The 12,637-nt window shown below is 46.7% G+C and overlaps 1 protein-coding gene across 1 annotated transcript in view; it reads right to left on the reverse strand.

Annotated features, from left to right (window-relative positions):
* Window positions 1-338: 338 nt before the first annotated feature.
* The window catches only part of GPR137C (G protein-coupled receptor 137C), a 24,575-nt gene continuing 12,276 nt past the window's right edge, over window positions 339-12,637 (reverse strand). The window contains exons 2-4 of the mRNA XM_075065810.1: window positions 5,149-5,192; window positions 3,486-3,714; window positions 339-837 (exon numbers count right to left, since the gene is read on the reverse strand). Coding sequence (XP_074921911.1) covers window positions 613-837; window positions 3,486-3,714; window positions 5,149-5,192 — 498 coding nt within the window. The 3' untranslated portion in view covers window positions 339-612. The remainder of the gene's footprint in view (window positions 838-3,485; window positions 3,715-5,148; window positions 5,193-12,637) is intronic.

Consider the following 12,637-nt stretch of genomic DNA (forward strand, 5'->3'; position numbering starts at 1 on the left):
AGACAACCCTGGCTGGTCACAGATGCTCAGGATCTAGACTGACTTACCGGTCACAGTAGGTCATGACATTACACCAGCTCTACAGGTGCGCACTTGCCATTAAGAGGGTGCAGTTTGGTGTCCAATTAAGATTTCATTGATGTTTAATCTTGTGCACCTGGTCAGTATTTAGATACTTGGCAAGCAAATCCCATTCGCTGCATCTTACAGTTATGGCTAGTAACATATTAGTGGCAGTTACATGGAGTAGGAAGGTCTGGTAGTTGTCACCACTGAGATCTAACATTTAGAAGCACTTGTGACAAATAACCCCCCAAATTAAAGGAGGAGTCTAAGTAGTGATGGAGTGACAGTCATATTTCCCCAAATATTGCAGCTCTTTTAATATATTAGCATCAGGTGAGAGTTACTTGGGCTGCTCATTGAGTTTTCAGGGTCAAGCTCCTCCATACACGTCTAGTTGTAGATAGGAATGTAATGCTTAATGACACATCCGCTATTAGGACTGACTGTTCTCAGTGAGTCTCAAGAACTGGAATACGAAAGCTTTTTAGAACACGGCGACAGCATCTCTAGTGAGATCCCACACATCCAGAACATTGATTTTTCTCCTCAGTAGCCATGTTGTGAATTTGAGACATGCCCACTACCACCCTCCAACATCCACCCATTAATATTATTAGTTACCTTATCTGAAAGGTTGTCCCAGCCATAATTAAACGGACTAGGAACGTTCTCTGGAGATATGACCACTGCTACTAGGTTATAGCAAGCCCTTGAAGAGTACAGAAGAACAACTACTGAACCGACAAGGATAGCCTGGCAGACAGATGTGCCCTAAGAACAGGGAAGGAAACGAGATACGTTAAAAATCTGATAGGCTCACAAATCTTCCCATAAAAATTGTAATTTTATGCACAGCAAGTCATGCATGCATGATCAGATCCAGAACATCTACACAGATCTATGCCCTCACTAAGATATTTAAAGCTAATGTAAAGAACTTCATTCTGAGCTGGTTGTGAGTTGACTGCAAACATCGTTTCACATGGCTGTTTCTTACCGACCTTGAGGACGAGAAGTGGAACCTTGCCAACCAAGTGATGGAACCACAGGGAGGATTAGCCCAATAGTGGGTTCCAGTTCCATAGTGGTTATTTTTGCAAGCAGACAATTATACAGACTACCTGGCTGGACAGCTACAGCTTAGTTATACCAAAATACAGGATGGGTTTGGTCATCATTTATGGTGCTATGTTGCCACTAACTTGAGGCGTGAAGCCCAGTGATTAGTCAACAGCAGTCCGTGTGAAAGCCCCAGTATTACATTGGCTGGTGAGCACAGCACACGTGGAAGAGAGGACTGGAGTTCTGATGTAGCAACAGCCTTTTGTGAAGTTGTTCAAGTGAGAGAAGCCATTGGGTACTACTGATTAGGAGCAATTCCCAGAGCAAGGAGCTGTGGGGTGGCAAGAGGAGAGAGAATATGAACATCAGTGGAGGACAAATTCTACTTCCAGAAGCAGCAACTTCAGATTTCAGAACACGCTCGCAGAGGCAAAGGAAGCCAGTCCTGCACAGAGGAAGTCAGTACATCTCTGAAGGCTATTTAAATTCAAGTTCATGCAACTGTGACTCCTGCCTGATCATGCTGCAGAGCCAAAACCAGCAGCACAGAGCCCTGATGGTCAGATATTGCAACTTGCTGAAACGTCCATGTCCATTTTCCCCCACATACAAAAGTGACTTGCCAAACATGTCGCTGAGACCCAGAACGTTCAGCCAGAAGCCAGAGTTTAGTTCCACCTTTTCCTTGTTTTGCAGCACAGACTGTTTGAGAACTGGAGAAGCTTCTGGCAGTTTGACTGACCTCAAATAAACTTGGGCTCTTTAGCGCCTGCCCCCTTGACAATTCACACATCCTCAGGAAGATACACATGGGCAGTTTTGGGGGGAGAAAATGGGAAGCCATCAGGAACTACATGCACTACTGAAGATAGACTGGGTGGCGTAGCCTGGTATAGTCTATGTAGCGTCTTCAGTGTGCTGAGCCCATTAGACAAACATGGGGCAAGGTCCCCAAGTCATGGACTCTGCAGGAGGTAGAGGGGGGTCAGCAAGTAAGAGATCCCCTTTCTCCTATGCAAGTTCAGCCCAGGCAGAAGAAAGGCATAAAGCAGAGGAGACAGGCAGGCATTTTACTGGGGCAGTAGTTTAAAGCCTGTTAGGTCCAGACCACGTGCAGGAAAGCTCAAGTGGTCACCGTCCATAATTCCAAGGAGGGGGAAGCGTCTCCTAGCAGCCTATAATGTAGACACGGATCTAGCAAAGTGACTCAGACATAAGAGTCATTGCCTTGGGCAGAGTAGCTTTGTTGAGATACAGGAGCCCAGGCTCCCAATTTGGGCACACACAGGAGCTGCCAATTCCTGATCCCTAGTGTTCAGGCTCAGCAACATCCTCATCCCTTCTTTGACGAGGGGCGAATGCCGCCAAGCCTTATTTGGGTCAGTGGAGACAGACAGGGGCTTTGCAGATCCTGGACACAGAGCATGGTCACCATGGGACAGAGATAGTCCTCTAGGCCCACCTGCAGCAGAGGTAATGCTGCCTTTCATTAGGCCATCAGCATGGGATTGGAATTCTGGCTCCAATGGTAACAAGAGCCCAGGGCTCCCGCAAAGGAGAGAGACCAAGCCTGGCCGAGAACAGATTCTAGACCTACAGAAGAGCCCAGTACTTGGGCTAGGTGTTTCTGCATGTTGCACCCTTTCCAATTCCTGACATGGCCCCTCAAGCGGTGGAGGTCATGGCCAGGTGAGGAAAGGAGAGCGTTTCCCTGATCCTGAAGGGCCAGTGAAGCTAACAAGCTGCCTATGCTCAATGCTCCCAGCTGATGGAATGTGGGTGTGTCTATACATCCTTTGGTCTAGTCTGGAAAAGGCAGGGAGAGAGGGAACCCCAAACCAGGTGCAGTTAGCCCACAAGGAGATGCTACATGTAATGAAGCGGGATTCTCCTACATCACTTGTCAGAAGCAGTAAGCCAGCTTACAAGAGACCACCAGAGTTTTATTACTAGACTGGGTTGCTAGTGGACCTGGTTTGTGGAGGTCACATTAGCAGAAGACTGCAGTTACTATCAAATGCCTTGACATTAAGTCACTTTGGTGTCAGACAGCAACACACAATTAGTACCAGATCCTGGCTCTGTACTGAAACAAGTGATTTAAGAGTCCCTGGGCAAAAAACAGGTCCAGTATCTGTGAGTTACAATGATCTTCTCTTGCACCAATAGATCTACAAGCACAAACACAAACTGAAGATCCCAAACTTCAGAAAGAAGTTTTACTAGCTCCAGGCTAGGACCATCTTTTTGTTCTATGTTTGCAGAGCATCTAGCATGATGGGGTCATGGTCTTGGACTTGCACCCCTATGGACTGAAGTAAATCATTTCAGTGCAGTTTAGAGAATGTTTACCTTACCTTTGACTCGAGGTAGACGTTTGCTGATGACATTTTTGCAAGTTTGCACATACAACAAGCTAATGAAATGGCACAAAGAATGAAGAGACTGTCGTTGATTAGTTCCCGAACAAATACTGTCCTTCTCAACCGACTCTCTGGGACATCTCCATGGATAAGCATTGCACAAGTTAAATTCACAACGAGAAAGAGAAGGCTTGTAAATATGGAGCCCAGATACAACAGGACCCTGGAAAAGGAAAGAGACAAACTGAGCAAAACAGTCTGAAGAAGTCTCTACCACCGCATAATCTTCCTCGTTCTCTATCAGTTCATTTCACTCCCAGCATTGCTCTCCATTTGCTATAACTCAGTAGGTTAGCACGTGTGAAAGGTCAGTTATGTAGACAAGGGAAGCCATTTAGAAGGCCAGTTCAAGTGGTTTAGTTGGTATAATGCTGGTATTTAAAAATCACTCAGCTGGTAGAAGCTTGCAAGGAATCATGAGTTACAAGATTCCTGTCTACCTTAAAGTTGCAAGATAAACCTTTATTGTTCTAACTTAGATTTAATCTAAGTTAGAGTCAGCCCAATCGCCACCAGCCTTGGTGAAAATAAGTGGCTGCAAATACAGTAGAATCCACACACTGTTCATTGAGAGTTTGTCTCCTGACAGGTCCGTTAGACCCATAGGTCAAGAACTAATGGTCACTGTCAAGTCCCTCCTTCCATACAGAAGGATGTATTATTAGAATGACTTAACACACAGGCTTGAGCAATAGGAGTGGCTGGTGTGTTGAGATCCCTAGCTTATGAACCCATGCTGTGCGCATCACGAGAGGATAGCGCCCCCGCCCCCACTGGTTTATGGTTAGATAGGATGGGGGTGAATCCCAGAAACGTTCTACTATGGTTCTCAGCCTCATCATGTGTGACTCTGGTGCTCTAGCACATTAATAGCCTCCCATGAATTACAGACAGCTCGTGTGTCTAACGCTTAGCTGCAATAGCACTGCTCATTCTAGACCCTTAGGCTGTGTCTACACAGCAGATAAAACACTGGCAGCTGGCACATGCCAGCTGACTCAGGCTCATGGGGCTGTTTCATTGCTGTGTAGGAGCCTAGAGCTGGAGCCTGGGTTCTAGGATTCTGTGAGGTGGGAGGGTCCCAGAGCTTGTGCTCCAGTCTGAGCATGGATGGCCACACAGCAGTGACACAAGCTTGCAGGGTTCAGGTTGTGGAACTGAGCCAGCTGGCACTGGCAGACTTTTTCCCCCCATTGCTGTGTAGATGTACCCTTAGCACCAATGACAGCCTCCCTGCAAGAGGCAGTGAGTGAGCGTGTGTGTGTGGCGCAAACCAGGAGCTATAGCATCTCCCTTATGGGTGCAAGCGAGTTCTTCACCTCCAGACCCACATAGGCACCCAAATCTAATGATCAAGTTGCCCAGTGACTAGCCCACAACTTCTTCAGGGCTTTGCTTTCCTCACTGTGCACTGAGGCAACTGAATTAATCTGTTTTGTCTCTTACCCAGATGTTGTTTAACAAACAATGCTTTTGCCATGAGGTTGGAATGTAGCATTTGGTAGATTTCAGACACTGACTATCTTTCCTATATGCTGTACTGTTAATATACCCAATGAGAGCATGTTTGGGGTAGGCAAGAGGAGTTGTCACTTACTTGTACTTATTGAATTCTGCTGCACATTTGACTTTGAATATAACCTACAAAAGGAAGAGTGAGAAGTTATTCTAACATGCCTATGGTATATGTTACAGTTCACTTTATAGTTATATTAGAAGGGATTCTGCTCAGCAACAGAGCAGAAGAGGGTTAGGTTTTTAGTTCTGGTAAGTGACTATCTAGTTCTCCATACTCCATTTGTAGCCTGCAACCATTTGCTACACAGAAAACTGACCCCTTCTGTGAGGTGGACTGAATGTCATGAGAGTTTAGTCCAAGCTGTCTTAAATAGATAGCTAAGGGTTAATGTTTCTTTTACCTGTAAAGGGTTAACAAAGGGAACCAAACACCTGACAGAGGACCAATCAGGAAACTGGATTTTTCAAAGTCAGGGAGGGAATTTTTGGACTCTGAGTCTTTTTGTCTGTCTCTCAGCTATGAGAAGGTTCTTTCTATCGTCTTATCTTCTGTTTCCAACTTGTAAGTACAGGTAGAAAAACAATATAGGCTTTTATGTTGTTTTGGGTGTATTTACATGTGTGTAACTTGCTGGAATGTTTCAAATTGGATATCTTTTTGAATCAGACTGTTTATTCATATTTTCTTATAAGCAATAGCCCTGTATTGTCATCTTGATGCAGAGTTTATATTCTTATGTCTTTTTCTTTCTTTTTTTTTATATAAAGTTTTCTTTGTAAGACTTGTTTGAGTTTTTCTCTCTGGGTAGGTTAAGGAACAAGGGGAGGGAATTCTCTTTGTGTTAGATCTACGGAGGGTAAGCTCTGCAGCACCAGGGAGTTGGTGGGAGGGGGAAGAGATAGGATCATCTCTGTTTCCTTGTATTTGGGGTTTGTCTCTTTGTGGAATAAAGGAGACATGCTTCTTGGTATTGTGATGTAAAGAGATTGCATCCGTACTATCAGGTTAGCCCAGAGAGGAAAGTCTGGGTGGGAGACCGGAGGGGGCCAAAACCCTGGAATTTTTGGATGGTGGCAGCGAGATCAAAGCTAAGCTGGTAAGTAAGCTTAGAAGGGTTCATGCTACGCACCCAGATTTTGGACGCTAAGGTCCAGATTTGGGAGAAAGGCTTATGATACAAGCACAACTGTTTTAGTAGCTAAGTAATTTATGAATCCAGTTGTTCTTTGGCCAGTAACTGCCCCCTTTGATAAGAGGCTTTGCTCCGAAGGACTTTATAAGGAGAGTGGGACTTGGTCTTCAATAGCTGAATGGGAGCTACATTGTTCAGCAAAGGAAAGTTCGTTTTGTGACATGTTCTTTGTATTGGACATTTCAGGCCTTCAGTCATGTTTAATTTCTTTATTAAGGAAAGGGATTTAGCTGCTATTCTTAAATTAGACATTAGAGGGCTGTTTCTGGTTAGCCTTTTATATTTGATGATGTTAGAACTATATTGCAACAGAATATGTGCACATTTGCTTCTGGGTTTCTTCGCCCTGGCAGAAACTCAGCTGGCTATATTTGCTTAACAATGATTCACCATATATATTCGAAGAAATTCTTCAGAAGGCTGAAGTCCCAGACGTGCTGAATTCTGCAGAGTGGATGATAGATTTACAATTTCATATGACTAGAAATGTGACAAGAGAGTCAGCAGCTCAGGTGATGTGTCATGCCACTCTTGGAACAGCACGGGCATGTTGAGGCTATAAAGCACCTCTCCTTCTTAAAAGGGAGTTGAGTACATGTGACAAACCTGTACCCTGGTGTTACCCCTGCCCTATAACCTTGAGTACCTGACAATGCCTTGCTGAAGTAGCTCCCATCTGGACTGCTCACAAGTAGCGTTCCAGCATGCAAGCCACACCCTGAACATCTGTAACTGCAACCTGCCAGTTACAATCTGCTTCCCACCAGCCTGGGTTATACTGAAGGGTGATCCCAGCATACCCCAGTCATGTATGCCCTGTATTGCCCAGCCCCCTCTGACAGTACAAAGTGTTTTAAGTTCATTATTCCTTTGAGTGAATAATAGGCACATAACTTGTTACCCAGACACTTCAATTTAAACACACTGGATTAGACAAAACAGTAAAACAAGTTTATTATCTACAAACTTTGAGTAAAAGTAATGAGGCACAAAAAAGTCAGAAATTGTTACAAGAAATACAGAGACAAGTAGTTTACTAATACTTAACTAGCAGACTAGATCAGAGTCAAGCAAAGTTTCTCACCACATGCTTTCAGCAGTCTTACTGAAGGAAACCCTGTCGGTCAGGACCCCTGCCCCAGAGTTCAAGGCTTGCTTTCTTTGTCACTTCAGGTGCAGAGAATGTGATGGGCGGGGAGATGAGAGATGGTGCCTTGGAGTGTTTGTCTCTCCTTTTTATAGTTTCCAGCTGGGAAGTAGGAGACAAAGTCTATGTGGAAGGATGTTCCCTGCTGGCTTACTCTGTGTGAGCTTTCTTTGTTTCCCCTCTATGTTTGAGTACTCTGTTTACTGCTTAAAATGCAAGTTAAGCAGAGCACATGTTGCTTTGTTTAGGACAAAGCAGTTTCCCCAACCTCAGTTTGGGCAGGGTTGTGAGGTTTGGAACATGTGTTGACATCAGAGGCATATTTTATAACTTCACATAAAAGTGTGGCAATATTGTATCAGCATGATACTGACCAGCAAATGAGTTTTCAAAGGATACTACAATAGTATGTCTTGGAAGGTAACTTTTTGTACAAGATGTGTAGGGTGACCACCTGTTCTAACTGGGTGGGACAATCCTGGAATTCAAGTCCTGGTCAGGATCACTCCAGGACAGCATTTGATCTGGATTCCCTGTGGTACTGCTTCATACTTGTCTGAAGTCCAGGGGTGGCATCAGCTTCTTCCCAATTGGGGGAGGGGTCTGAAGTGGGCCTTTGCCCCTCACCTCTTCCTCTCCCCTGCCCCAAAAGCCCCATCCCCTGGACAGGCTGGAAGCCAGGCCATGGTAAGAACCTCCCAGGAGGCCTGCTGTGGGGAGCCCTGGATCCTCTTCCTGCCCTGGGCAGAGGGCCAGGGTGCTCAAGAGAAGCCCTTGACAATGTTCTAAAACAGAGGCTAAGGAGGCTCTCGTATTGAGGCGCTACTAGATGTCAAGATACAAGACTTGGTCCTTTAGTTTAGAACACACCCATGTACCTCCTGAGAAGGCAGATTCGCTACCACTTGCTCAGCAAAGAGGTTAGAAGATGGAGTGACTCCCTCCTGACTAGATCAAGTGCCCATTGCGTTTCAAACTGCTGTGAGTAATCCTCATACGGTGCTGACTAATGCTTCCACTGTCTTTACCAAGGACTTAGGCAGGGTTTCAACTTCAGTGAAGTTGGCACCTAGACATCATAGGATTCTAAGGGTACAGGAACCAGACAGACAAGTCTCTGGCTAAAGAGATGCAAGAGACAAGAACATTGTGACCTTCCTATCTCCTGATCCTTAATCCAGTAAAGAGCCCTATTTTTCAGTGAAGTTAACTGGTAACGGCCTCAACATAGCTAGCAAGTAGAATGGCTGCTACTTGCATTCAGGCTGTGTGGGTTTGCAACACTTCACTACTTAAAGTACTTTCATTATTCGTATACTGAAGCAGTAGGAGGAGAAACACTATTTCAGTCTTTGGAGAGCACTGGCTGTTGCTTATGAGTGTTTACTGGGCTAGTCTGGGAAGAAAGGGTTCTGAAACAGAGTCACTCATATGGTCTCAAGATTTCTGAAGCCAAGGTGGCAAGTTTGATGGTGTAGCACAGCTTTGAAGAAAGCTTGGCATGGTTTTGCTGAAGGACTGGGAGTAAGAGATACTACGAGTTCTAGCAGACACTTGCCCTTGGATCTCAAAGCAGTTATAGGGTCATTGCCCAATTTCTCCCACTGCTGCAGGAAGCTAGACTGAAAAGCTAAGCTTCAACAGCTGCCACATCAGTGTTTTGTGACTGATGAACTGCAGTTTGCTGCTGATTAACTGCAACATTCTGACCGGATGTCTCCCTCCACATTCACATCTGACCCATCAAACCTGCCAATTCACATTTTGAGAGGCTTCAGAATACTGAGTTTCAGCAACTACAGACAGCAAGAGGCTTCCAGGAAACCTTTGCCATGATGAAATTGCCACTTGCATGCAAGCCTGACACTGTGTCCAATCCAATATGGCAATTCCTGAGGTCTGTCTAGTAGAGTATCCCATCTGACAGTGGCCAGTACCAGACTCTTCAGAGGTGAAGATGCCACACAGTAGGCAAATGTAGGATAATCTGTCCCCCCCTACCCCTCTGACCCCAATAGGCCTAATAGCGACTGGCTTAAGACAACCAACAAAAGTTCAACTTATTTTTGAGACTAGATATATTGCCTCCCAATTCATCCTGAAGAGCTATTCCCCCACCATGCTATTCGCAGTGCAAGGCTTTTTCCATATTCCTCTAAGATGTGACTATTGCTGGCAAATCAGCAGGACATTGGGCTCATTCTCAAAGCCAGCCCACTATGCTGGGGATTTTCTGGTTTTGAAAACACTAAGAGGGACATCAAGATGAGTGAACTAGAGAAGTCTGTGGTTACTGAGTGTTCGTGTACCCTGGACATCTGTGCGCCAACTAAGATGTTTGTATCATCACCCTGAATGATTATTCTGAAAGGCACAAGTCAGAGCTCAGACCTGACTTTTAAGAGATTAAAATAGAAAAGAGTTTTTGGCTTGTGTTTTCTTCCCCCAGCACACTTTGCCATGCTAAAATCCCCTGCACTCCCAATGGGAGTGACCCATTGATGGCGGGTAAGAAAGTCTTGTTTATCTTGATCTAAAAAGTCTATTTCTTTGTACTTAATTGGCTGCACTAGGCAGCAGGTTCCCTGCCCATGACACAAGCATTAAAGCAATCGAGTTAAAAGTTGCCAGAGCATCCCAAAGCTCTGGGATCCTTGTTCAGCTGCTGCCACGAGAAGCTGAGGATGAGCATGCAGGACCAGTTCTTAATTTTGCTAGCCCTGAAATATTTGTAATGATCAACAAGCCTTGGCAGGAGATATCAGACTTAATAAAAGCCATCATCATCATCACGTGTTCTGTCTCACCTCCTCGATGCCAATTCTGACAGTTTAGGCAGGCAATAGCTTATTACTAGAGCAGGGGTCGGCAACCTATGGCATGCCAGCCAATTTTTAATGGCATGCTGGGGCCTGCTGGGACCCCAGGGTGCCATTAAAAATCCTGCCGACGCAGCAAGCTGCAGGGTCCGTGCTCCCGAGCTGGAGTGCCGGGCCCAGCGTAGCAAGCCACTGGCCCCTCCCCCCCCCCTTCCCCTGGAGCCCTGTCGCCCAGCCGCTGCGCACAGTGCTCTGCGGGTCGGGGCTGCACGCTCTCGCGGGGCAGCGTGTGGCTCCATGGGAGGGCAAGACGCTCCCCACTCATCCGGAGCCCCACCGCCGCACACAGCCCTGCCCCTCAGAGCGCTGTGGACAGCAGCAGGGCTCTGGATCAGCGGGGAGCCTCATGGTAAGGGGTCCGCGTCTGGGGGGGAAGTGGTTGGATAATGGGTGGGGACAGTCAGGGGACAGGGAGCGGTTGGATAGGCATGAGAGTCGGGGGGGTTCTGTCTGGGTGTGGATAAGGGTTGGGGGCAGTCAGGGGACAAGGGGCAGGGAGGCTTAGATGGGGGTAGTTGGGACAAGGAGGGGGGTTGGGGGTGCAGTTACCCAGCCCTCTGCCCTGCACCCCCACACCCTCCCAGGCCCCTGTACCACTCAGCCCTCTTTTGACTCCTTCACCTCCTCCCCCGCACAACCCCAGCCCTGACTCTGGCATCCCCACACATACTCAGCCCCCCTACCCTGACACCTGCCTAGCCCTCTGCCTTGACTCTTGCACCCCCAGCATCCTATGCACCCCACACATCCCCATCCCGAGCACCAAACGGGAGCTCCTGCACCCCCACTCACATTCCCACCTGCACCCCTCACACCAAATGGGAGCTGCCCAGGTAAGTGCCCCCACACCCAAACTTCCTGCCCCCAACCCTGAGCCCCCTCCCTCATTCTAGCTCCTGGCCAGACCCTTCACCCCTAGCCCTGTGCTTGGTCTACTCCCACTCTCAGTGCAGTGCAGAGAGAGGACGAGAAAGGGCCAGAACCAGGGAGAAGGTAGGTACCCACTGTCTGTGGGCAGGGCCAAGACCCCAGAACGGCAGTAGGCTGAGTGGGTCTGGCAGCCAGGATTCTGGCTGGCAGGAGCCAGCGGATGGAACCCAAGTGGCAGTGGGCTGAGCTGCTCAGCCCACTGCTAGTCTGGGGTCCTGGCTGCTAGCCCTGCACAGCCTACTGCTGGTCTGGGGTTTGGCTGCCAGACCCTTCCCAGCTGGGGTCCCAGCCACAGGCCGCACTCAGCCCACTGCCAGCCTAGGTAAACAGAACCCCAGACCAGCAGCAGGCTGGTGGCACAAAATCAACATTTTAATTTCATTTTAAATGAAGCTTCTTAAACATTTTGAAAACCTTGGTTATTTTACAATACTACACTAGTTTGTTATATAATATATAGACTTAGAGAGAGAGAGAGCTTCTAAAAAACATTAGAACATATGACTGGCACACAAAACCTTAAATGAGAGTGAATAAATGAAAACTCGGCACAGCACTTCTGAAAGGTTGCCAACTCCTGTACTAGAGGCTTTATACTCTTTGCAAGCCCATAACAAAGTTATTCAGTAGGCTGCCATCTGGAAGAGGATCTTTGCTAACAGGGCACATAGGGATTAGGGTGAGCGGAAGGAATGGTTGTAGCACCCAGAATTACAAGTTTTACCCCACAAGATTAAAGGGTGGAATTGCAGAGCTCTCAGCTCTGGCCGAACTCTGCTGCCTTTGGACTCAATGGTAAAAATTCCATCAATCTGGATGGGAGCTAAGTCAGGCCAGTGACAAGAAATCTTGGCGAGGGGGAGGGGGTACGAGTGCGAGGAGGAGGGAGAACAAACCCTAGGAGGCCAAGACAGAATGATCAGCCTCTTGAGCTGAATGGGGAATCCTGCCTCATAGTGCAAATTTACTGCACAGTAAGTCAGGGACTGGGGATTCAGGGTGTCATAAACAGATAGTAGAAGTTAATAGAACAGAAGTACTTTATATCTCTTTTGACTGTAAAGGGTTAACAAGTTCAGTAAGCGTGGCTGTCACCTGATCAGAGGACAGGATACTTTCAAATCTTGAGGGAGGAAAGTGTGTGTGTGTGCTGTTAGTTTTTGGTTGTTGTTCTCTCTGGGTTCTGAGAGCGACCAGACGTGCAACCAGGTTTCTCTCCAGTCTCTCTGATACAAGCTCTAATAAGTTCAGAATAGTAAGTACTAGGTAGATAAGGTGAGTTAGGCTTATGTTTGTTTTCTTTATTTGCAAATGTGTATTTGGCTGGAAGGAGTTAAATTTGTATTTTTGCTGAAAGGATTTTAATTTGTACTTGTATACTTAGGCTGGGAGGCTATTCCCAGTGTCTATAGCTGAAAG

The sequence above is a fragment of the Chelonoidis abingdonii genome, chromosome 4 (assembly GCF_003597395.2).
Source record: "Chelonoidis abingdonii isolate Lonesome George chromosome 4, CheloAbing_2.0, whole genome shotgun sequence".
NCBI classification, from domain to species: domain Eukaryota; kingdom Metazoa; phylum Chordata; order Testudines; family Testudinidae; genus Chelonoidis; species Chelonoidis abingdonii.